Source organism: Notolepis coatsorum (assembly GCF_963971535.1).
Source record: "Notolepis coatsorum genome assembly, chromosome: 2".
Taxonomy (NCBI): Eukaryota; Metazoa; Chordata; class Actinopteri; order Aulopiformes; family Paralepididae; genus Notolepis; species Notolepis coatsorum.
The window spans coordinates 190,303,213-190,330,829 of record NC_140166.1 but is presented as its reverse complement, the minus strand read 5'-3'; the positions used below and the strand labels follow the sequence as shown (position 1 = coordinate 190,330,829).

At 44.7% G+C, this 27,617-nt stretch overlaps 1 protein-coding gene across 1 annotated transcript in view; it reads right to left on the bottom strand.

The window, feature by feature from the left end:
• Positions 1-27,617, bottom strand: part of polrmt (polymerase (RNA) mitochondrial (DNA directed)) — a 142,162-nt gene that overhangs the window by 66,347 nt on the left and 48,198 nt on the right. Inside the window, exons 9-15 of the mRNA XM_084309294.1 lie at positions 26,714-26,953; positions 23,725-24,510; positions 23,015-23,137; positions 18,077-18,199; positions 12,774-12,953; positions 10,780-10,866; positions 7,059-7,175 (exon numbers count right to left, since the gene is read on the bottom strand). Coding sequence (XP_084165420.1) covers positions 7,059-7,175; positions 10,780-10,866; positions 12,774-12,953; positions 18,077-18,199; positions 23,015-23,137; positions 23,725-24,510; positions 26,714-26,953 — 1,656 coding nt within the window. The remainder of the gene's footprint in view (positions 1-7,058; positions 7,176-10,779; positions 10,867-12,773; positions 12,954-18,076; positions 18,200-23,014; positions 23,138-23,724; positions 24,511-26,713; positions 26,954-27,617) is intronic.

Genomic DNA, 27,617 nt, shown 5'->3' with positions numbered 1-27,617 from the left:
CACAAACCCTATCAAGACCAGATAGGACATTCCAGCCACACTGTGGACATAACCTACAGCTCTACCGTGAGATGATGACTCATACACTAGACATGCATCTGGACCAGTGTGACATCTTTTACAGTGAACAGAACAAATGGAGAGAGGGGGTGAAAGGAGAAGGAAAAGAGATATATAGAGAGAGAGAGAGAGAGAGAGAGAGAGAGAGAGAGGTAGAGAGAGAACATGAAAGTGAATGAGAAAAGAAAGAGGAGATGAGTGAAATGATACACTGAAAGGATATGAAAGGGAGTGAGAGAGAGAGAGAGAGAGAGAGAGAGAGAGGGAGAGAGAGAGGAGAGAGAGAGAGAGAGAGAGAGAGAGAAAGAGAGGAAGAGGAGGAGGAGAAGAGTGAGTATGCCCTCAGTATGGGCTAAAAATAGCCAGTGAGCAGAGAGAGGGCTGGTAGGCGTTGACACTCTAAATCCAGAGGTGTTTTACAGTGTCAACCTTCGCTCTTTTAACCAGCTCACTACCCATGGATCAAAACACAGGATTTATGACATGTAATGTATGAAGCTCCGTGTTCAAGGTGGTGGTGCGTGATTGTTTCTGTGTGTGTGTTCACAGATAGTAGCCCGCCGTCCATCCTCTCTCCAGAACTACATGTAGCAGCCTGACTGCGTTCATAAAGGGGCAGAATCCACCAGTAGACTTACTGGCGCCTTTAAAACTGAAATCGTTTCAGCTTCATAAGAAATTCCCCCAAATTCCCGGGGCGGCTGGGTGGCGCAGCGGACATTGCGCTCGTCACCAACACAAGAGACACCGGTCTCGAATCCGGCTGTCAGCGTTGCCTCCGGCTTGGGCCGGCCGTCATACTGACTCAGGCAGAGTGAAGGGAGGGAAGTCGATGGGTGGTAATCTGGTCGTTGTAAACAGCAACTCCTACAGGTCGGTCAGGGCGCCTGCACAGCAAAGACAGGAGATGGCGGGGGCAGTGTGAGCCTCCCACACGTTACACCTCGCCAATGAGAGTCCGCTCTGGCAGGTGAAAAAGAAGTGGCTGGCTGGCTGCCTCCACATGTATCGGAGGGGACATGTGATGGGCTTCTACCCTCCCTACAACCGGCCAGTGGGGAGCACATGCAAGCAACGATCAGGACAGGGGAGGGAGAATTGGCACGAGAGGAAATTGGGATGGGAGAAAAATCACAGAAAAAGTAGGTCAAAAAAATAAAGATATTCCACAAAATTCCCAATAAAATGTAAGGAGCGTAAATCATGCGGTGGAGCGACGGTCAGTGCGCTTGGAGCGCCGCGGGGGAAATTAGTTTAACACACAGCACCGTATGAAGCAGAGGATAAGGCTTCTGTTACTGCCTGTGTTTTAGGGGAACTGTTCATTTAGTGTGAAGTCTAACCTTGACAGGTGTGTGTGTGTGTGTGTGTGTCTGTGTGTGTGTGTGTGTGTGTGTGTGTGTGTGTGTGTATGTGTGTGCGTGCGTGTGTGTGTGTAGGTGTGTGTGTATGTGTGTAGAGTGTATGTGTGTAGAGTGTGTGTGTGTGTGAGTGTGTGTGTGTAGAGAGATAGAGTGTGTGTGTGTGTGTGTGTGTGTGTGTGTAGAGAGTGTGAATGTGTGTGTGTGTGTGTGTGTGTGTGTGTGTGTGTGTGTCTGTGTGTGTGTGTGTGTCTGTGTGTGTCTGTGTGTGTGTGTGTGTAGAGAGAATGAATGTGTGTGTGTGTTGTGGAGAACACCGCCTCGAGGAGGACACAGTGAAAGGTGAGAGAGGGAGAGAGAGGAGGAACATTAGAAACAGGAGAAGAATACAAAAGGTCATGCATTGACTTCTCAGAATCCCTGGGAGCCAGGAAGGACCTGCAATAATTGGTTACGCTGTCCATCTCTTCTACCCGATCGTGGCACGGGACTGCGTGGAGACCATGGCCAGACAATCCATCTGACACAAATAAGATAACTAGTCAGCTTCATTATCTCCCCTTGCTGACTCCTGATTGACATTCATTGTTACATAAAGCAGAGTAGTTAAGGTACTGTATAGAGCATTTAAAAGTTACAGTTGTATCAACGTCTGTATGTATGTCACCGGTCTTATTTGACATACCCTGAGTGGGAGTCGAACCCGGGTCGGCCACACCGCAGGCGCGATTACAGACCGTTATACCAAGAGGTGAATTCACTTCTTGGTAATGTGTCTGTATGCCTTTTAACACTTTCGCGGCCACTGGGATGAGTCTAATTAATCTCAAGAGGACCGTGAAATGTAAACAGACGTGGGGCTGTTTGTAGAGCTAAGGCCCTTGTTACACACACTGTTTTTGTTTTCGTTTGAATACGTTTTGAATACGTTTGCTGTCCCTATTAGATAGAAATGACGTTTTGGCAGGAAAATGCGTTGCCCTAGCGGGAACGCTGAAAAGGTGTTTTCCTCACCGACAACGTGTCGTGTAATCTGCGCGGAGCCGTTGTTGCTCAACGCCCATGCGCAGTAGATACCGACACCTGCACGCTCCCTCACCAACGTCCGGTGACAACAGAGCTATAGCTGCAGCTACCATGTGTTGTCAAGTTATTGTTATAAGGACCCCAGTCCAAGCTACAACAGTCTGCATTCCCTTAACAATTATTTGTATTGAGCCGTATCGTATTGTACCCATTATGCAATATGTTAAATAAAGTTTACATCCATTCATTCTGCTAGCATTAACGATTGCATGAGCAGCTGGCTAACGTTAGCTACCTACCGTAGCTACCAGACCCTTTTAGCTCAGAGCTCATCTTTCAACATAACAAGCATTAAACAAAATGGCCCAGTAATCTATTCACCTTTGTTTAATACACAAGGCGTTGTCTCTAATGTTATCTAGCTACTGATAGCTCCCGATATCATCAGTTTGGTGCTGGCTGGCTAACGTGTGCTAAAGTTAGCTGCTAGCCACAATGCTATACTGTTATACTGGCATATTCCATTCACGTTAGCATGTAGCTAACAATGTAGCTAACAACATCGCCGATCTTTTTTGAGACTAAACTATCCGCTCTTGGTGGTCACTTGTGTTGATGTTAGTTTTGTTTCATCAACAAATGAGAGGCAGAACACACAGTGAATGTATCCGTTTTGTTTATTGCACTTTTATTACACTTTTGCTGAAAAATAAGTGCTGCATTGGGTAAATAGGCATTTAAAGATGGCGGCTTGTTGACATTTTCTTTGCAGGAAGTGTATTGGCACATTCAAGTTATGATTGGTTGAAAATTGCCTTCATGTTCGCCACCTACTGCCATCTACTGCTTTGGCATTGTACTACATCACTGTGCTCAGGAGGCAAAACGAAGGCGCTCAGATTGCAAAACGAATGTCTAACTCTGCTGCCACTACGTTGCCATCTGGAAAAGCGAAACTCATCTGAAAAACGAAACAAAAACACCCTAGGTGTAACTCCAGCCTAAATCTATACTTTATAGTATTGCTATCTGTCCATTCTCATTGTGAATTGAGACCATAAACCGTCCCTTCAAAATGGCTTAAAGAAAAAAAAATTTCATCAATACGTTCTCATTTTATAGCGCCGTGAATATAAGCATTATACCGGATTTGGTCTAGTATATTTCCTGGAAGCCAAGATAATGGGCTAATAGCTAATAACGTTAAATCCAATGGCATTTCGGTTATAGATACGCTCCAGTTAAAACTCAAACTGCATATGATCGGCACGATCCTCACGCATGTATGCATGAAAGGGGGGGGTGGGGGACGTCTTTTCTGATTATTGATTACCAATAACCGCGTTAGCCTCATAGGCCGAACGCCTGGATGGCTATCAAAACAAGGCCCGATCGGGATGTACTTTACGCGAAAAAGATCTTACCGTGGTCCGTTGGGATCCCTCCGAGCCTTTCCCCGTTATCGATCGCCATCTGGTAGATCGATATGTCCATTGGCTGATGATAAATCCCCTTATTGCATGGTGAAATCTGCGATGCAAAACGTAATCCAAGCTACATGCTGCACATCTAGAATCCTGCTAACTGAAATCTCCATTGAAAGTAAAAAAAAAATACTGATCCGTTCAGCCACAGGTCACAATACCGCCCCTAAGAGGATCTGGCCGGTATTGCACCTTCTCGAATTCATAGAGTAGGGTAAATCTGCAGTGCCGCTCGGCGACCTTGAATAGGTTATTAATATGGAATAAAAGCAATAACAACTTGCCACGGATTTATCCGTGCTTCTGTCCACAACGGGTGGAATCGAAACACGGAGATCTCTTGTTTACTTGCAGTACCGCTACGTGCCACAGTCACTTCACAACACTTGAAGTCCATCGTGACTGTGGATATACTTGCGGTACCTCCGTTACATGTAGTCAACAAATCAAATAGAGTACAAAAAAAAATTATATGTCGGTTTTCACATTGAAGTGGAGGGACTGAAGGACTCTAATAATGAAGACATGTCAGGAAAACAAGCTGCATTTACAAATAAAATACATAATTAAGAGAGCTTTTGAAAAGATAATTTTAGAAAACATGAAATAAAACAGTTTCAACCAATTTTATAATAAACAATCTCAAAACATCTTAACACTTTAGTTGCCAAAGGATGAGTTTAGGCGTCCTTCCCCGCCATGCTCAAGTTGCCGAAGACGCCGTAACTCGTCTTTGATATCGATATTTCAAAAATCTGTGATCGGAATCATATTTCCTTTCCGGGGGCCCTGAGACACAAGTGTGATCTCCTCTCAATCCTCTAGCGGTTCAAGACCGCCATCTGGTGGCCGATCGGCAGATCGAAAAAACGGATGTTACCTTTAACCCGGCAGGACTCACTCCATATGTGGTCCGGGCACTCGCTAATGTTAGAGAGACTCAGTCTTCACACAGTGAACATCGATCGCTGCAAATAACTCGAAAAAACAACATGATTTGGACGTATATATTATTATACAACCTGGAAATGGACCGGATATTTCTACATCCCATAATAGGAAAATGTCTGTTCCACGCTCATCGCCCAACGGCGCGAGGAAGATACGGTAAGATTCAGCGTTATTTTTCAATGTGTACGATACTAACTGCTATGATGAACATTTGACCCACATTAGATGAATGGTATAACGCTGCCCACGGAATTATAAACGCCCCCTCTGCCATCCGGTCAACATCAGATGACGTGTAGTAACTTCCAGAAGTACGTGCCGTTGAAATTTATTATCTGGCACAGATCGCTATCAAACTGTATTTCATCATCAATATAATGCATTTGGAGCTATAAATCACGTTCTGGAGAAAGCTGCAGAAAGAGATGAAAACATACTTATACATTAGACCATATTTTAGTATAAGTTTAACGTTGCTTCACCCTGAACAATACATATAGGACTTTGAATGGGCCCTAATAATGGCAATCTAGCAATAGGATTTAAAAGGTTATAGCCCTGCAAAGAAGGGGAACTTCTCCATAGACAAATAGAGCTGGCAACCCATGGTATATAATGAATTTAACCTCCGGCACCCAAAGTGTTAAAGGAACGCGCCAACTTTTTGGGAAATTTGCTTATTTGCCATCTACCCTGGAGTTAGACAAGCAGATACATACCCTTTTTTTCTCTGTGCATGCATTAGGCTTAGGGAACAGCCGCGCCGTTAGCCTAGCTTAGCGTCATTCACTGGAAGTAGGTGTGCCAGTGTAGCCTAGTTCCCAACAAGTCTAGTTCCCAACAGTCATGAAATACACTCCAAATACAACTGCAAAACTTTCCTGTAAACATGTTGATTTCATCACTTCAAAAGCCCAGTTTTTCAAAAAACAACAGGGCTTTTGATGTGATGAAATCACTGCGCCCAGGCAGCGGTGGTTTGGCAAAAGAATACCAAGTATATATATATATGCTTAGAAAAACGAAAATGTCTAATTATTTTTTTTGTATTTCTACACGTGGTAAATACACAGGTCACAACATGTTTACAGGTTGTATTTGGAGTGTATTTCATGACTGTTGGGAACTAGGCTACACTGGCACACCTACTTCCAGTGAATGACGCTAAGCTAGGCTAAAGGCGTGGCTGTTCCCTAAGCCTAATGCATGCACAGAGAAGAAAAGGGTATGTATCTGCTTGTCTAACTCCAGGGTAGATGGCAAATAAATTAATTTCCCAAAAAGTTGGCGTGTTCCTCTAACAATTAAACAGCTTCCACAGCTCCTTTTCTCTTTATTTCCCTCTTATATCCCACTCCCCCACTTCCTCTTGTTCAGTGAGAGAAGGGAGCTCTAGTTCTTTTAAATCTGTGCTGGAATGGTGTCAGGGCCATTCTCATACACATGTGTAGGTGCTCATTAGTGAGCCTGGAACAATATTTGTTTTTAATGTCCACAGTGGAGAAAGCTGCCTCGCAGCATATTGATAAAAAGCTCTGTGTTCGCTGTCTACTTGTTATCTTTTCAGAGCACGCCATGTGAAATTACTTTCCTCTGACAGTTGTCCATCTCGTCTCTCTCCCCTGACTGCCTGTGTGTCTCACTGACTCGAGTCGCAATGCTAATGGGAATGCACAGATTTAATTGGCTGAGTAGCGTCGCGTGATATGATTTGGTCTGTGAGTTTCCTGGGCTGCTAAACCGGTGCCGTAAAGGTTAGAAAAGTTGTGCCACTTAAAATATAAACGCTGTTTAATTCTCAATAATCTGTGGGTTCTAGGTCCGCGTCTGGATTGGACTGGGTCTGGTCCGGCTATTAGTGACCTGTGGTATAGAGATTGCAAAAATGCTTACATTTCCCTTGTGTTTGATAACAGACCAGGTGGTGTGAAATTTGTGCACGGGAGGTACTGACTGTGATTGGAGGATCAAGAAAAGAGGGCGGAGTTTGAGGTGAATTCAATGAAAACGAATAGTGATGGAGGAGTGGCGGCCAAACCTTCCCCCCAACCACAAGACGGGCGATTGATTTACATCAGAGGAAAAACAAACAAACAACAACAAATGGACCAAAAGACATTTCTAAAAAAAAAAACTTCTCAAGACAACCGACACATCCACACATATGGAGCCTTACCTGGCCTTGAGAGCGACTACGGTGGTAGGGCTGGATTATGGGCAGACCCAGGGGTGTCGTCCACTCCACCGTGTGTCCAAACTTGGAGATCAGCCGGGCGCTGTCTGTCAGCCAGTCCTGCAACACAGAGAGGGGGGGGGGGGGGGGGGGGACGGACATCAAGTCAAACTTTGGAAGGTGTGTATGTACGTGTGTATGTGTGTATGTACGTGTGTTGCATATTTGAGCAAATCAACAGTTGGCTGATGAAGACTTCATGTTCCTCTGTTGACGTGACGATGGAAATAAATCACAGAGCAAACACAGCCACCGCAGAGCGCTCACAGCAACAAGGGAAAAAGTTTCATTTTTTTTGTTTAAAAATAAAACTTTTCCCTTCCCTTCCCTTCCCTGAACAGATGCTCTATTCATATAGACCCTTCCTGTTTTAACAACCGTAGCCCTGTGGAGCACTCTACCGCAAACAGGTGGCGCAGACTTGCTAGTGGAACAGGTGGAGAATGATTTGTTGCCTTCTCCGAAAAATTATTACAAAGCAAACGGCGGTGTGTCTCTGAGTCTCTCGCGTAGTTATCTTTAGAATGGAAAACCCCATTAGTGTCTCCCTGAGGGATCTCCACACACATGCGCGCACACACTACATACATATATACAACAAACAAGTATACACGCGTACACAGTACAAACGTGTAAACACTCGTGTAGGCTACTATACACGGGCACGCACGCACACACACACACATATATATATATATACAGTATATATACACAGCTGTAGGGAAGGCAAATATAGCATTTCCCAGTGGCTCCCAGCAAGCAGTCTGGCCCATAGCCGCTCATTCATCATCAGCCAGCTTCTCTCTCTCTCTCTTTTCCGTCTCTCGACCCACTCCCAGCACAAGACCAAGGAAGAAGAGATAGAGACATATATCACTAGATAGAGGCGTATATAAGAGAGAAAGAGATCAAAGAAAGACAAAAAAAAGGGGGTCAGGAATGAGAGAGCTATAGGGACTGATCATCTGACCACCTGTCAATCATCTATCACTCCAAGCAGTAGCAGAGCAGAATAGGGGAATCGACATTATGTACTCTTAACTTTAAAAATCAATGCACACATTCCAAATATCTATTTTTCAGTTTTTCAGTCTTAATGATTATTCCTCAGTGATTACGGTTTCAGCTTTCTCATGACCTATACATCGTTAGCTTGTTAAACCCTACAGATTGCCATGAATTAACCAGGCGGAAAGACCCACAGGCATGGCACGCTCCTGTGTGTAGTACTGCCATTAGAACTGGAGTTGGTCCCTGGGCGCCGTGCTGTGTGGCTGCCCACTGCTCTGCCCACTGCTCCTCTATAGTTAGGAAGGGTCAAATGCAGAGTAAAGGTACAACTGAACTTACTGCATCGTGCTTGCATGCCTTGGTTAATATAGCAATCTATCTAGAATGTAATCTATCAAACTGTGATGAATCAACAATACAACGCAGAACACAACCTATTTAAACACACGACAGGTCAAGCCCAAGATAGAGCGGGAGGGGGATTTATCATCTCAGTCTGGTCTGTCTCCATTCCTTCCCCAGGGATGGACACCAGTGGGTGGTGGGTGCTTACAGGCGAGCCCTGCGTCGCTCTCGTTATGGGGGAGGTAATGGATGACCCCCTGCCAGGTGCAGGTCAGGGGAGAAGCGGGACCTATACATGTAGCCGGTGAGATGAATGTGTGCGGCTTCTGGGGTAATGGTAGAGGCAACTAGTCATTCATTTCAAATGAAAAATAGATTAATTAATAAATAAATACACATTCTATATCTGGCACGGAGTGAACAGTGGGGCCGGTTAACACTATGGCGTCCGCAGCGATGCAGTGGTGGGCATACGCGGTCAAACAACGTTTAGGCTACGTCACTGAGACAGAAGTGCGCGCATCCTATTATTATGCAAAGTCTAGGTGATAAGTGCCGGCCGTACAAGAGCCGGCGCGACGACACAAAAATTACTCGTTGCGCCGTATACCCCGGCCGGCACTTATCACCTAGACTGTGTGTGTGTGTGTGTGTGTGTGTGCGTGTGTCGTGTGTGTGTGCGTGTGTGTGCGTGTGTGTGGAGTGTTGGGCGTGTGTTATGTGACAAAAGACCACCCGTCTCGTCCCCAGCTCCGACTCATGAAAGAGGAGAGAGACATGTATGCGCGGGAGCGCGCGTGCACGTGGCGTTTGGCCTTGGCCCATATTACGACTGCACCACTGGGCATCCGTCCACGTATATATATACGTGTTTCGAAAAAGAGCGTTGTGGACCAGAGCCACGAGTATATACGTGACGAGTTGTTATTGTTTTATTCCATATTTATAGTGCTTCTTAGGTACCCGATCCACTACCAGCATCTTTTCACATATTTGATTTTCGAAACATGCAGTACCGGCCAGACCCGCTTAGGGGCGCCATCGCTCCACTGCAGTATCATTATGTGAAAAAAAAAAATGCAAGTACAGTTCTGTGGGCGGATCATAGATCCTTGATCCCAGCCGAACATCCTCCATCTTGGATCAGCTTGCCGAGCGTTTTTTTCCAGCGTGGAATAATGGGATTTATGATTAGCCAATGTGTATATCGATCTACCAGAATCCGATGACTGGTGAGGAAATGCTGCCGGCAATCACATGACCTGACGGTAGGATAATATTACCCCAAATTACAGCTGGATTGGACATTGTTTTATAACGTAACGTGATCGGTCAATGAAAATGCTATATTGAACGCACACTGTATTGCTGATCAATAATAGTAATCGGCGTTCCCCGCCGCCCCCATTTCATCCACGGATGCTACGCAGTTTGTTTTATTTCATTCGTATATATACAGCAGAAATGGCGTTTGATATAACGGCGCCAACGTTTAGCCTATTTTGCAGCCTCCTGCAGAAAAGCCTAGACTAAAAGCGCGATATACCTTATATTCACGACGCTATAAAATGACAACCAACCGATGGATTTTTATTTTCTTTAAGCCATTATGAAGGCACGGTTTATGCACTCAAGTGACAATGAGAATGGACAGATAGCAATACTATAAATGATATATGAAGCTCTTAGAAAGTACATTGGTTTGTTTACAATCCGCTGTCCTCTGAGGCCTAAATCGCAGAGCCCCGCCGGTCGCCATAGTGTTAATAGACATGCCTGTTACATGTTTAATGTGCGTGCAGGGTGTATTTCTGTGTATATGTATGTTAAATTGTATGTATTGTATGTGTGCATTGAATGTGTGTGTTTGTGTGTGTCTGTATATATGTATGTGTGTATGTACTATGCATGTGCGTGCGTGTGTGTGCGTGCGTGCGTGCGTGTGTGTGCGTGTGTGTGTGTGTGTGCGTGCGAGCGTGTGTGTGTGTGTGTGTGTGTGAGAAACCACATTACATTATCTAGCCACAAATGGTCACCAGGCCTGTGATAAATAAAGTAGTAAGCTACAGGTTATACAGGTACTGTATTGCATCACAGTATGTTTTTTTTAATTACATTATGGGCTTACTACATTTGATTTTATTACATTGTGAACAGAACAAATATCAGAATATCAGTTAGCTTGGAAAACTGAGTATTCAGCTGGGACTGTACCCGCTGTTTATATTGCACCACCTTAGACCTGTTGTCATGTCAGTCACTAACACAGGAGTGGATATATTGACTGTAGAAGTGTGTGTTCACCCACCTGGATCTCTCTGGTTCCGGAAAACATCTCCTTCAGTCCGTTGAAAACCTGACGTACCAGGTAATGAGATGCATCCCACAGGCTCTCCTGAAAAAACACACAACACAACACACGCGCGCACGCGCACACACACACACACACACACACACACACACACACACACACACACACACACACACACACACACACACACACACACACACACACACACACACACACACACACACACACACACACACACACACACACACACACACACACACACACACAGTATTAAAATGCAAGAAGCTACACGCTAGTTCTCAATTAACACCATAACAAAAGAATAATAATGAAAGCTTGGTGTAAACAATTCTCATTGTGGTACTCTATCATGCTGATCATAGAGGATTTTCTCTAAGCAAACAGCCAATACAACCGTATGACGTTGAATACCGCTGTGCTGAGCTAATGGTCTAATCATCACAGTGATACCATCTCCTCCTCGTGTACCGGCTCTTATCAACAGGCTGCCTCGTCGACTGTAATCAGTCACAATTAAACTTCTCCCAAATCCCCTCTTTAAATAATTAGAGATGTTAAGCTGCAAGTCCTCATGCTGTTAAGATCCCGGATGTGTTGAGAGCAAATATCATGCAGTGCAATCCCGTCTGCACAGACCACGCATTTAACCATAGCTATTATGACGAACAATGTGGCTATTGGATAGAGATGAAAGACTGTTGAACTGTGAGGGGAATGAATGAGTCCATTCTCCTTCCATCGTCCCATTCAAGAGGATGGGGTCTGTGGTCCAACCATCAAATAACCATTCATTTTGAGCTAAACGGGATTGCAGTATTTTGGAGCTATGACTAGATCTATAGAATAGAATAGAGATGAAGAGTGTCTACTCTGTGTTTTTACTCGGTGCCTCCCTGCCTCCTTCTGTTCTTGTTTGTTGTGTGTCTCAGTTGGTGAGGAGGTTGTGTCTGGAAACTCCTCTGAGCGCACATATCTTCACAACATAGTAGAAATAATTATGTTCCCCCTGAATGGTAAACCGACTGGATTTATATAACAGCTTTTATCCAAAGCGCTTCACAACTTAATGCCTCACAGTCTCTCACAGAGTCAAACACAGACGGCGGAGGCAACCATGCAAAGTGCCAACCTGCTCATTGGGAGCAGTTACGGGTCAAGTATCTTGCTCAAGGACACTTTGACACCCTGGCGGGGAGGATCCGGGAAACTAACCGGGAACCTTCCGACTACCAGACGAGCGCTTTACCTACTGAGCCACTACTAGGGGTGGGGGAAAAAATCGATACGTAGTAGTATCGCGATACTTTGCGTGGCGATACTGTATCGATACAGGGACGCCAAGTATCGATATTTAATTATTCATAAAAAGGAAGTTGCATTGTTCATTTCAATACCTGTAATAGTACAGTAGTCCACACACACACACACATGTGCATTCAGTTAAGTTGGAATATGACTGTAATACAAACAGTTCAGTTTGTCAGGTACATGCAACACAGATTACAGTGTTTACATCTGTCTGCTTGAGAAAATACCATGTTCTGCAATAAAAATGATTGAAGTGAGATGAACAGACAAACTTTATTTTATTAGATAAAACATGTTGACAAAGTTTTACTTTGCAGTTGAAAAAAGGTAATAAATAAAATTAGATTTTTTTTCTTCCACAATACTCAGCGTGTCGCGATATATTTAGTATCGCGATACTATCGTATCGTGCCGCAAGTATCGCGATAGTATCGTATCGTGAGGTCTCTGGCGATTCCCACCCCTAGCCACTACTGTGACTTTCTCGACAGTTGTGATTGGAGGATTCCTAAACGCATACTTCATCATAAGTCTATCTGGGACTAGGAGCTATACATGTAACAAGGCACTGATCTGCTCAGGGGGAATATATACAGTGGGAGGGAATGCAGAGAGACTCCCCCCTATAGGGCGTAGGAAGAGCAGCGCCCCCCGGCGGCTACCTTGGGGAACTCATCGATCTCCTTGAGTCTCTTCTCGATCTGCAGGCGTCCCCCATAGCGTGTGACCCCATAGACCACGGTCATCACCGTCTGTTTCACCACCTTCCTGCTGATGAAGCCCTCCAGGACCTGGGCGACCTTCAGACCCCGCTCTGCGTCCCGCGCCCGCAGCTCCTCCACCTGACACACACACACACACACACACACACACAGAGGGGTCAGACAGAGGACACTTATCCACACGCAGATCGACAAACACGTGCACACACACACACATATAGAGACGGATGGACGGACGGACGGACAGACAGACAGACAGACAGACAGACAGACAGACAGACAGACAGACAGACATACACACACACAGAGAGACACACCCACACACAGAGACACAATCACACATGCACACATGCACACACACATAACACAAGTTGTCACTTTTGGGACACACAATACAATCAGGTCTGAAATCATTTCAGTGCAATCTTGTTACCATGCTACAGCAGGCGCTATAGTTATTCCCTACTGTACAGGCTTATCAACGAGGGAAAACAACTAGATTTATAGGTAGCTGGCTGGTGTACAAGCCAAACATGTTCTATTTACTAACAATATGTCCACTCCCCCGATGTAAGGACAGGACGAGGAGTTAGGAGTCTGCAGCACTCCATTTGAGGTCCGCCACATCCCCAAGTTCATAGTCGACTACACAGTGGACTTTGCTGCCACAGTAAATGCCCCCGGATGGCTTTGGCCCAGGACACTTTAGTTTTTCCTCCCTCTGGAGCTGAGAAATCAATAGGTTCACTATTAACCTCAGATTGGTTCTCTAAGCTAAGCAGCTTCCCAGTGAGTTGGGTTATTGATTGTGAGTGTTCCAGAGGGACTCGTCCTATGAGCCCTTGGACCAGAAAAGGTAAGTCTGCTCTTACTGCACACTAACGCAAGACGGAAGAATGCATGGATAATGTAAATGCGAGACCTGAACTGAAACTTTAAATATATTCAAGATACTTGGTCGGCCACTAAGGGATCATCCAAATGGAAGATATAGAGTAGGGCCCAACCAATCAAATCCTCGAAAATATTGTCCAGATATCAGTAAATGTGAAATTCCATTTGTCTCAAGCTCCTGGTTCAAAAGTTTACTACGGAGAGAAATCGGCTTAAAACTATGAATAAAACAAACAAAAGGTCCTAGAGACACAGGGCTGTTATCTAGTTTGCTTGATCTTCTAGCCAGACAGCCCCCCCAGGAAACGGCGGTTCTGCACCACAACAAAAAGGGGTGAAATGGCTAAATTTACACACATTAATAATAATTTTCTTATATTATTATCTTTTTTTGGGACATCACTGCCCTAGCACAGCAACTTTGTGTTTATAGGTATGGTATTTACAGAGATCAAAGAACACTATATGCAAATGAGCATCAACCTGCTCAGGCTGCTGGCGGCATTGCTGGTTCCCAGGCTGTATATGTAACTCATATCACAGCCAGGCAAATTAACACATTCAAAGCCGGCCGGATATGACCAAATTAGGGCTTGTGTGCCATTTAATCAATGGGAGGACGGGGAAATTTGCGAGTGCTTAAAATATATCTTAAATTATGGCTATGGGTTAATACACCCGTCGCTTATCAATGACTTGCTTGCAGTCAACATGTACGAAACGGATAGTTTTTTCATCGGTACATTTCCGTTTTATACCGTTTTGAATACGAGTCTAGTAATTGCAGAGAAAGACACATGGAATACACAAAACACTGTCATTTTTCGGCTGATTATAGAATCTTCCTGAAATCAACGCTAGATCATCATTATTATCCTTGCTCGTGCATACATGAAATGGCCCTCGTAGCGCGACCCACTGAATGGGTTAATATAGTGAGTGAAATTAACTTAAGTTCCCCCTGACGACGGTATGTCATGCCATTTAATTTACTCAGAACCATTCTATATTGCCTAAACATACAAACATGTAAAACACTTACCCCAACGTTTTTTTTTAAATGGTCCAACTTGTCAAAACTTCAAAAAAGAGTGCCTGCTTTCTTGGGGCTCACATCTTGATTCAAACGTTAAATGTGTTATTTTCACTCAAAGTCACCGTTCGATTCAACATGTCAGCCTCCAGAAAGCAGACAAGACTTTAGTTTGAAGTTTTGCTGAGAAAAACACAGCCATGAAAGCTTATTTTCATCACAATTCTTCTTTGAAAATTATAGGGCTGGGCGATATATCGAGTATACTCGATGTATCGCGGCTTGTTCTACATGATGTAGTAAATTAGTATATCGTGAACATCGAGTATATGTTGTCACGTCGCGGCTGATGAGACTTTAGCTTTAGCGCGGAGCTGTCCTCTCATTTCATTATAGACACATGACCAGCGCGGACCTTAAATTACATGGAATTGTAATTTCATTAGACAGACCAGCGCGGACCTTTAATGACATGCAATTTAATTGACGCAAGCAATGAGCTAATGTTAGCTGCTAACCAAGTTATCCATGATGACTAGGCTAAGCTACCTAGCGTTAGCTGCTAACCCTGGAAAACGCTCAAAGCGGACTCCACAACACTAGTTCCATTCGTGAGGAAAGGGGGTGGGTTATATTGACGATGCAGAAGTTTAAACATAACTTCATATTTATTGGTTATTCGTTTCTTTACATCATCCAGTTTCCATCTCCGTGTGTTAAACTCTTCCTGTTTACATTCGAGTGTGACATCACCTACGGCAGCTTAGACAATCAAAACGCAAACCTAGAACAAAACCCGAGGGGGGGGGGGGGGGTTGGCTCTTTCGCGCGCTCTCTCTCGCTCTCTCTCTCGCTCTCTCTCTCGCGCTCTCTCGCTCGCTCCCTCTCTCTCACTCTCTCTCTACATTCAATAATTTAAAGTAGCCAAACGTTACAGTATAAATACTAACTGGATAGTTGATGATATAAACATTTAATTTCATTATCTGAAATGTTCTAAAATCATTAAGTCTGCTATAAGCCATTATCCCTTTGTGTGTGATTATTATTTTCTCACAGTAGTGTGTATATATATATATACATATATATTAAGGCTGTCAAAGTTAACGCGGTATTAACGTGTTATCGCCCGATTCTATTAACGCCACTATTTTTTTTAAACTCACGATTAACACTTTGATCGCCGGAGACGCCGAAACTCGTCATTCCCCGCCATGCTCATTCTGCCGAAGACGCCGTAACACGTCTTTGATATCAATATTTCAAAAATCTGTGATCGAAATCATATTTCTCCCCCGGAGACATTATATGTACTGGTGAGCCCCTCTCAATTCTCCAACGGTTCAAGAGCGCCATCTGGTGGCCGATCGGCCGCTCGCCCAAACAGGAAGTGATGCGGATGAAGTGGTGCTCACCCATATTTCGTCCGGGCACTCGCTATCATTAGCAGGACTCCATCTTGACACAATGGATGTCGATCGGTTGCAAATAACTCGTTAATCAACATGATTTGGACGTATATACTATTATACAACCTGGAAATGGATCGGGTATTTCTACATCCCATAATAGGAATATCTCTGCTCCACGCTCATCGCCCAACGCTATGGAGGAAGCTACGGTAAGATTCAGCGTTTTTTTTTAACGTGTTCCATATAAACTGCTCTGATGATCATATCACCCACACTAGATGAATGATATAATGTTGCCCACGGAATTATAACCGACCCCCCGCCCATCTGGTCAACATCAGATCATACGTAGTAACTCCTAGAAGCACGTCCAGTTGAAATTTTTTATCTCGCACAGATTCCTACCAAACTGTATTTGATCATCAATATAATGCATTTAGGGCTATAAATCAAGTTCTGGAGAAATCTGCAGAAAACGATAAAAACATACTTATACTTTAGACCGTACTCTAGTATGAATATGTGAATGAAAAAGTATAACGTTGCTACACACTGAACAATAGATATAGGACGTTGAATGGGCCATAATAATGTCAATTTAGCAATACAATTTAAAAAGTTATAGCCCTGCAAAGAAGGGGAACTTCTCCATGTTAAATAGGGCTGACGAGGGATGGTATTTTTTTTAATTTTTTTTGTGCATCACTCTGTTTTGAATTTGATGCAAATTTGCAATGCATGAGGGTCATCCTTTTGTGTTAAATGGATGCATAAAGCAAGCATTTGTTGACTCGCATGTTGATAAGAGTATTAAAACTTGGAACTTGAAAAAAAAGGTAGAAAAATATATATATATTTTTTAAATGCATCATGCGATTAATCGAGTTAAATATTTTAATCGATTGACAGCACTATATATATATGTGTGTGTGTGTGTGTGTGTGTGTGTGTGTGTGTTTGGTTAAAGTGGATAGAAAACACAGTACTGTGCAAAAGTCTTAGGCACCCAATAAATTGTCTTAGATGTAAATAATTTTTTTTTATTAGTGTGTCAGTAGACTACTCTTAGTACATTTTCATTTAATAATTTTTTTAAGCATCTTCATGGTTTAATAATGCAAACATATGTTGCAGGGACTTATTATAATCATCATACTGGCATGACTGTATGCATCAAAGGGTTAAATCAAGCATTTTTAAGTGCTTCAGAGGAAATGTCAAAATATCGCGATATATATCGTGTATCGTGATATGGCCAAAAAATATCGCGATATCATTTAGAGGCCATATCGCCCAGCCCTAAGATCAAGCTAAATATATCACATTTTATAATGCTATACCTCTAGCTCGCAAAGATAAGTAATATTTTTTTTCCTTCTATTTATTTTTGGGCTTTCTGTATTTTTCACCCATCCCAATTTAGTCGTTATGCCAATTCCCTTCCTGGTCGTTGCGCGCATTGCCCCACTGTCGGCCTGGGAAGGGTGTAGAACTACCTCATGCCTCCTCCGATACATGTGGAGTCGCCAGCTGCTTCTTTTCACCTGACAGTGAGGGGGAACGTAACACATGCAGAGGTTCACGCTATTTCCCCCAGATCCCCTCCCTGCTGAACAGGCGCCCCGACCGACCAGTAGGAGTCGCAGTTTACAACGACCAGGACACATACCCCACCGGTACCCCACTGCCAATTGTGTTAGTAGGGACGACTGACCAAGCCGGAGGTACCGCTGGATTAGATCCCAGAGTATCTGCGGTGGTAGGCGAGTGCATAGTCCACTGCGCTACCCAGCCGCACCCTAAAGATAAGTCATTTGGCTCCCCAAACATAATTTCCAGATCTAGAAATCTAGCATCGGTTGGGCACTAATGGAAAAAGAACACATGCATTGTGAAGAAGCCACCTGCTGAGCCACTCCGCTGTACACGTCCTGGGGGGTATCACAGGGCACGAGGTTGACCGACGTGGCACCGATGACGTCTCTGCCCAGGGCCGCGTAGTGCTGGAGACCATTACAGGAACCGTCCTGAGGGAAAGGAGTGAACGAGGAGAGGGAATGGAACAGGGGACAGAACAGCAGAGAGGAAAGGTGGTTAGACATACTGTAAGAGAATAGGTGATCCATATAATTGGGAAGAAGGTTAGAATAGAAGGGGGGAGGGGGAGCAGAGAAGGCAAAGAAAGGTGAGAGGATGGTAAGAAACGGGAAAGACAAGTGAATACGGGAACACAGGGAGGATACAGATGAGAATAGAATACAGAAAAAACAAGTAGATAATCACAGGAGCGCTGGCTCGAGAGATGAAAGGAGCAAAGCTAGTTGACATTAGTCTCGGCTCATCAGCGTATTGTCGTCTCCACGTAGCACTCAAGTAGCACTTCATTTGCATGTTTTGCACTTCAACACTGGACTAACAATCTATTAGAAGGAGCAACTTCAATGACTTGTAAGTTGTAAACAAGTCAAACAAGACAAATAAAAGCTGGAAGATAATGAGGCTATTAACGAGAGCCTGAGGAGGAGACGCGTTGTCAAAGCTGTGCAATTATTAGTCTTACACCAGCAGAATGGAGCATTGATCTCAGCCTGCGCTCAGGACCTCAGTGGGCTATCATATGTACACAGGAAATGTGCCTAAATGCTACTGCAGTAGTATAGGTCTGAGACGTGAAACGCTTGAAAAGCATAAGATAAGATAAGATATTCCTTTATTGATCCCCTTGGCGAAATTCAGGCATCATATAGTAGCAGCATGGGGGGGGGGGAGGGGAGGTACGGGTAGTAGAAGACATACAGGTACAGGTCACAGAATTATAGTACAGTGGAGAAGTAAAAATAAAAATAGAATAAAAAGGCAGTGAAAACAATATAACAATATAATTAACTCTGGACATAATGGGCAATATGGTGCGAGATGAGGGTATGTAAGCCCTCTCAGTTATATTTACCCTACAATAAATATAGTTACAATATATAATCTAATAATCTAAATCTAATATATAAACTAAAAAAAACGAAATGCTAAAAGATAAATATATGCAATATATAATCTAATAATCCAATCATCTAAATCTAATATATAATAAAAAAAAATTGCATGTTGTGGTTGCTCAGTGGGGGACCAAGATTATTTGTACCAACCAGAGAATGGTCCTAGAGGTGCTGCCAAGGGGAGTATCTAAAACAACATTATCACACATACCTGCTGTTGGGTTTAAACTATGGCGGCACTGTGGCGCAGTGGTTAGCACTGTTGCCTCACAGCAAAAAGGTCCTGGGTTGAGACCCCAGCAGAGGGCTTTTCTATGTGGAGTTTGCATGTTGTCCCAGACAGTGTTTGTGTGAGTTACCTCCAGGTACTCCAAGGTTGGATTACAACTGGAGTTGGTCCCCGGGCGCCGCACTGTGTGGCTGCCCACTGCTCCTAAATAGTTAGGATGGGTCATATGCAGAGGACAAATGTCCCCAAGGGGATTAACCACATAACGGCCCGGGCCCTCTTTAGGATGATTTGCCCACCGGCGCGACACGCCACTTTGCGAGCGTCTGGCGGCCAAATCCGTTCAGCGGTTCTCGAGTTACATGCCGATATGTGAGATCAGATTACCACCCCGGACTCCCGGGGCTCTAGCTCCATCAATCATTTGCCGATCTCGAGAATTATTGGACAGGGTTGTAGCTAGGGATGGGTACCTTTCACATTTGAACCGATACCGGTACCTGTGAATCGATACCGGTACCCAACGGTACCTTTTTTCGGTACTTTAGTCTCTAAAAATGTAATCTACCTACCTCAGTTGTAAAAAAAAATCCAAACTTAATATTTAATAAATAAATGGGCGGCTACGTGGCGTAGTGGGCAAGGCACTCGCCACGAATGACGGAGACGCTGGGCTTGCCTGTTCGAGCCCAGCGCTCCACATTGCTTTCAGTTTAGCTGGCCGTCCATACTAATACACATTGGCCGTATTAGGGGGTGGGAAACTGATGGGTGGGGATCGGGCGTTGTGGACAGCGACTCCTACAGGTCGGTTGGTGCGCCTGCGCAGTAGAATCAGGAAGTGTCTGGGGCAGTGTGAGCCTCCCACGCGTTACTCCTCGCCACTGAGAGATCGAGCTGCGCAGGTGAAAAGATGCGACTGCTGTTACCTCAAGTACCGGAGGGGACTTGTGCTATGTATGACTTAGTCCACATTGCAGCCGGCTTGTGGGAGGAAAGAAACAGCGTTCGTGACAGGGGAGGGTTGAATTGGATGATACGAAATTGGGATGGGAGAAAATATAGAAAATGGGAGAAAAAGTGGATAAAAAAAAAAGAAAATTAATAAATAAATAATGTATTATTATTACTTTATTATTATTTACATCTTACTGATGTAAAGCACTTTGAACTGCAATCCCCTGTATGAAAGGTGCTATACAAACAAAGTTATTATTATTATTTATTTAGAACATATATATATACAGTCAGTCACACACATCAAATTATTCTTTTCATATGTATTATCTGCGAGACAGCGCCAACATGCAACGAGTCGAAATTGTCTGCTATCTCAACTGCAAGCAGGAGCAGCGTCTCTGCCTGCATGGACTGCTCCACTGTCTGTGTGTGTCTGTCAACTGAACTCTGCTTTGGTCCAATCACATTCCCCCACCCACAGTCTGCGAATCAGAGGCAGAGTAGGGCGGGTCTTCACGACAAGTTTGGTTGTCTCTCAGCGACCTGGGGGCGCGAACACTTAAAGGATAATTCCACTATTTTGGGAAATTAGCTTATTTAACATCTTCCCTGGAGTTAGACAAGAAGATGCATACCTTTTTTGTCTCTGTGCGTGCATTTTAGCTTTGGGAATAGATGCTCCGTTAGCATAGCTTAGCTTCATCACTGGAAGTGAGGCAGGACAGTAGCCTTACAGTGCCTTACAGTGTATTGCAAGGTCTGACATTGACCAAACTTGATATGCATGACCTTGGTGGGCTCTAGGTCAACTCCTGAAAAGGGGGTCAATGTCAGACTTTGCAATCAAAAGTTAGGGGGCTAATAACCCTTGCCATAATTTCAGTGCGCCCCTAACTTTTGATTGCAAGGTCTGACATTGACCCCCTTTTCAGGAGTTGACCTAGAGCCCACCAAGGTCATGCATATCAAGTTTGGTCAATGTCAGACCTTGCAATACACTGTAAGGCACTGTAAGGCTACTGTCCTGCCTCACTTCCAGTGATGAAGCTAAGCTATGCTAACGGAGCATCTATTCCCAAAGCTAAAATGCACGCACAGAGACAAAAAAGGTATGCATCTTCTTGTCTAACTCCAGGGAAGATGTTAAATAAGCTAATTTCCCAAAATAGTGGAGTTATCCTTTAAGGTAACTTACTTGCGTTCAGCTTTTCTCTGATTGGCCACGACGCCCATGTGACCGCGGCAGAGCGGCAGAGCGGAAATAGGCTGCTGCTCCGGCGAAAGAAAGACAGGCATTCTATTGCCATGCTCTGCGACAAACTCTAACCTTAACCAACTCCGAAAGAATGCCTAAACTTAACCCTAACCTTAACCAACTCCGAAAGAATGCCTAAACTTAACCCTAACCTTAACCAACTCCGAATGAATGCCTAAACTTAACCGGCGAAAGAAAGACAGACGCTAATTAATTAAACGTAAAAAAAAAAGAAAAAGAAATTGAAGTGATTCGAACTTGTCACCAACTGACCGCAGGCTCGACAGCAAGCTGAGGAACGAGTTGAGCTAACCGTCGATGTTAAAACAGGGGGGATTGCGTATGCATAATGCCGCGGCAACCTATGCGCCGCGATTGGGTGTACATGTCACATGACCAGAAATGACCTGGCCAATCAGAGAAACGCTGAACGCAAGTTAGTTACCTTAAGTGTTCAGGCGACCTGGGGCGCGTTATTTCTTTCCGTAGCCGCATTTTGCGGAGACGCTCTCTGATTGGCCACTGACATGTGCGCCCAATCGCGTGACGAGCTGTGTCTTTGCCCATTTCTGGGTCTAACAGCCTGCAAACTACCTAACGCCTAGTTTATCACTGGTTAAGCTTAGGCGACTCTTTCGAAGTTGGTTAAGGTTAGAGTTTGGAATCAGGGCTGGTGTTCTATCGCCCTGCTCTAAGACAAACTCTAACCTTAACCAACTTCGAAAGAGTGCCTAAGCTTAACCGGTGTAGAAACAGGCGTCACGCGATTGGGCGCACTGGTCACATGAAGTGGCCAATCAGAGAGCGTCTCCGCAAAATGCGGCTATGGAAAAAAATAACGCACTTGGGGCAGTGGCAGTACAGAGCCAAGTTATAATGAATCTTTTTAGAAGGCTCTGGGGCAGTGTAGCGCATAATTATGTTTATTATATTTATGGTGTAGCGTATGTTAGCGGGCCTCCGTCATCTTACTACACTTAGTAAGTAACTTACTCTCATGCTCTCTCTCTCGCGCTCTCGCTCACGCACACACACAAAGTGCCAACGCTTGGTTTGCACAAGCTGAACCGCTTAATGTGCGGTTTCGTTTAGCAGTAAACAAAACGTTGACGTCATCTGACTTTTTTTTATTTTTTTTATAAATTACCTAAAATTGGCACCGTTGGATCTCACGTGAATCGATACTCGGTAGTACCGACGTGTAACCTCTGTTTATTAAGTTTTTAACTGGAGTTCCCTTTTAGTCAGTTCACTCAATACAACACAAAGGTATGGGGGTATCATGCTCACGTGCTACCGGCTGAAGAGAACTTCAATCACGCCTGAACAGGCCCTGATTGGTCTAAGCCAGGGAGGGTCCACCCCCACACTGGAATACAATTGAGCCCTGTGTTTTGTACAGTACCTGGTGGACAGGGAAGTAGGAGATGAACTGTGCAGGATCAGGAGACCTCACAGCGTTGGCTATTTCCATACAGCAGGCCAGGGTCTGCCACGGCTCATCTGAATCCGCCCACCACTTCTTACCCTAACGAACACAAACACAAGTACAGAAAGAAGTCTTTATCCTGCATGTGGAAATGCAGAGGAGTTTTTATTTCCCTGCAGTGGAATGGAAATTCACCCCCGACCCCAAAAAAATTTAATCACAAAATTTGATTTTGTCAGTGGGTTTGACTGATGTGCTCACTCACTATGGAGAGAAATGAATGTGCTGCGAGTTGTAAGATCCATTTCATAAACAGAAAGGGCTTAATGTTATAGTGTCTCTTTAGTTTGAGATAGGAGGGGTGGGTGTTTTAAGCGTATAGATACACATGGGGGTTTGGGTGGGGTTTGTTTTTGTAGAATTCCGTTGCACCTAAATCAAACATATTTTATGTTTTTTTTCACAACTTTTGCTATGTACAACTACATCCTGACATAAACATAGTGGTTGTCACTGGTGTCAACTAACTGTAAAATAGTAATCAATACCTTAAAATCAATCAATACATAAAAAAAGAAATAGCCCAAAGTAGTATCACTAGCGGAGTGCAAGTGCCTGGATATGACGTGTCTACGTGAGGTTGAAGTCGTCAGCATAGCAGCACAGAGTAGCACAGGCAGACTAACATTGAGAGGGTTGTCAGCAGAGTCCAGGATGTCGTCCATGATGGCGTCCGCGTACTCCAGCCTGCCCTGCAGAGAGCTTCTCTTCCTCAGACCAGTCAGGTTGACCAGATGGATCTTCAGCCAGTCCAGGCCTTTAGGACCCAGGGGCTTCCCCTCGGCAAACAGAAGGATGGCCCGCGGCATGTCACTCCCCAGGTGGTTAAAGTAGGGCGGGCAGGGGTAGGTCCGCCCCCGGAAGTCCATGTTGTGGGGGAACCAGAACTTCTCGTCTCTCACGTGGTTGGCGATGGACAGCTTGTAGAGGGCGTCCATGCGCAGGCTGTGCATCTCCCTGCACTTCTTCTTGTTCTGCGCCGCCTCCTTCTTCAGGTTGGCCATCTCCGTGGCGTCAAGGGAAGGATTGTTAGAGTTAAAGTGTGGGACTCTGGGCGCCGACGACATGGGGGGAGGGATGCCCAGCTTCTCGTCGCCCTGGTCGTTGAAGACGGAGATGATGATGTCCAGGAGGGGTTTGTTGATGCCCCAGGCACAGTTACCCAGCAGGTTGAGGGAGTCCAGGGCAGGGGGGAGGTTCTGGCATTTCTCTAACAGCAGTTGATGCTGGTTGGCCCCGTCCACCGTGCGCATCAGCTTGGTGGGCGTCAGCAAGTAGGCGCCGAAATTGGCCGAGATCCATGGCACCGGCGGGCACAGCATGGGTATCACGTAGGAGTCAAAGGTCAACGTGGTATCTGTGGCTTCCTGCTGCATCTGAGTCAGGATGGGGTGAGGCTTGAGGAAGCCGACCTGAGGGTAACGGAAAGAACGCACACAACGTGAGCTATCCAATAGAGACAGACAAGACAAGAGACAGCCAGTACAGGCAACATTTCTCTTGAAATAAAGATGAATGGTTCAATTACACTGATGAAAAGAGGTTTGGTTATTTGCTTTGGCAACTAAAAGATGAATCATGACGTGTGTGAATAAAGAGGGCAGCTGATTTGCTTCCTGATGGAGTGTAAAATATAGCAGCTACAAGCACAGGCCGTCTGCTTCATGGCACTTTTAATCACGGCTGACAAGGAAAAGATTAGCGCCTGCAGTGCTGTCTTCAAGTTTCACCTTCCGCTGGCCAGACTCCTCCTCTAAGTACTCCTCTCAGGATACTGGATACTCATATGGGCCAGAGCTGACGAAATAAAATGCACATTTAAACGTATGAGGAATAAGACACAGTATTACTTCCAACATGATGACTCAGACTTCATGCTGGGCTGTAAAATCATTAGGATGCACCCCTGATGGGTGCAGAGGCAGAGAGAGAGAGAGAGAGAGAGAGAGAGAGAGAGAGAGAGAGAGAGAGAGAGAGAGAGAGAGAGAGAGAGAGAGAGAGAGAGAAGCACATCATGTCGACGCGGCAGGGTGGATGCTGCCTCTCTCTCCTCTTCAGGAAGAGGGTCTCAGAGTTTCCTCCTTCCCCCCTACCAGTGTCCCAGGGCAATAAATCAGCCAGCCAATTAAGGGGACAGTAAAAATAAAAAATAAAAAAGGGATTAGCCTGGAACCTATTCATCTTACTCAACTGCTCCCTCCATCGACACTCAGAAAGGGGGAAAGGAGCGGCTGGGTGGCGTAGCGGAGATTGCGCTCGTCACCAATGTAAGAGACTCCGGTCTCGACTTCCCGAGTCGGCATTGCCTGCGGCTTGGGCCAGTCGTCATACTTTCTCAAGAGGTAGCGGGTGGAAAGTCGATGGGTGGGGATTGGACGTTGTGGACAGCGACTCCTACAGGTCGGTTGGGGGACGCCTGCACAGCAGAGACAGGAAGTATCGGGGGCAGCGTGAGCCTCCCACGCGTTACTCCTCGCCACTGAGAGTCCACGCTGTCTGCTGAAAAGATGCGACAGGCTGCCTCCTCGTGTACCGGAGGGGACACGTGATGCAAGGCTTCTATCCTCACTACAGCCGACCAGTGGGGGGCATAGTCTAGCAATGTTCAAGACGGGAGGGGAGAATTGGCGATACGAAATTGGGATGGGAGAAAAATAGAAAAATAAGGAGAAAAAGTGGATCCAAAAAAAAAGAAAGGGGGAAAGGAATGATTTTATAATTCATAAGCTTGTGAGCCCCAGACTGGATAGTAATAGGAAGGTGCTGAGGTGTTGCACGGGAAGAGGCTTGCCAAGGCAGCCACCTGTATGTGCTGTTGGGTGACAGATAGCCCTTGTCCACTGCGAAGGTCGTCTATTACAGGGCTTCTTTTTTTTCTTGCTACAAAAACATGCTCATAAATGTCAAGTTAAGATAAAGACATGACTGGAGACCGAGGTTGGACCCCATAGCTCCAGCAACAAGCCCTACATCAAGGAAATTGGAATTGTCACCTAAAATAAGGCTGATGTGTTTAATCTGCACAGACCTGGATCTTAAAATCTAAAGTCTTTATGAATATGTCTCTTTCAACACTGGTTTCCTGGGTATCTACTGTATTCAAGCAAAAACCTTGACTATTCTTCCCCGCTCACTGAAATCTTCTTTAAAAGGATATCTTATTTTAAGGGCTAATGCTCATCCCTGGTACCTGCTGGCAGAGTATCAAACGTTTTCAAATCCTTATTTGACCTGGGATGAATGCTCTGACTATTCCTATTCACATTTTATTTTTACTTAAGATTTTACTATATTCTATTGTGCTATATTTAATTTAGTTTATATCCCATCTAATTTTATTCAACCTCTTATTTACAGTTGTACAGCCCTGGCCTAGATTTTATTTAATAATTATATTATTCTATTGTGCTTAACTTGGCTCATATTTCATTATATTTTACTCCACCTCTTTATTGTATTATCTGTCTGTTAATATCTGTCTGCTAATGTCGCACCAGTAACGTCCAAAGCAAATTTCTTGTATGTGAAAACTACTTGGCAAATAAAGACCTTTCTGATTGTGATTGTGATTGTGATTCTGATTGTGATTCTGACTAGACGTCCAGTCTCCCATACCTGTCTGGTGCTGCGGAAGGTGTACATGTGGTAGAGGATGGGGATGAGCTTCCCGTCGCTCGCCGGGTTGAGGGTGTCCGTCATGACCTTGAGATGATTGACCATCAGCTCCACCATGTAGATGCCCAGCTGCATGATGACCATGTTGGACCAGGTGGTCTCGTTCCCCTGCAGGCTGGGACCGGAGCTGTGCTCTCTCTCCAGGTGACACCAGTGCTCCCTCGGGAGGAGGTCGTACTCCTGGGAGACGGGGAGAGGAGTTGACTCGTGCATAATTCAAGATCCAAGAGTATAATTTGTCACATGCATACACGAGACATGCAGTGAAATGTAGGCGGCCATGCCCACCTCGATTGTGCAAAAATACAAATAATAAAATATAATAGATAATAAAATAGAGTAGACATGATAAAAAAGTTATAAGAATATAATACAATGCTAAGCTTAAGAATAAAGGCAATGAGTAATATATACAATAATATACAAATATACAGATCTGTTTTTTAAAAAGTGACCTTTTTGTAGTGTATTTGTGTGTGGGGTGTGTGAGAGAGTGTAAGTGAGGATGTGTGTGTGAGGGTGTGTGTGTGTGTGTGTGTGTGTGTGTGTGTGTGTGTGTGTGTGTGTGTGTGTGTGTGTGTGTGTGTGTGTGTGTGTGTGTGTGTGTGTGTATGCTTGTGTGTGGAGAGATTAGTATTCAGTGTTCTGATGGCCTGGGGGAAGAAGCTGAGTCCGAGTCTCTCTTGCCTGACCGCAGCAGCTTGAATATACTATTGTCAGGGTGATGAAGGTCCTTCATTCTCCTGCAGGCTCTGGATCTGCACCTCCTGATGTACAGGTCCTGTAGGGGTGGTAGAGCGATACCCGTAGTACGCTCTGCTGAGCGCACTACTCTCTGTAGAGC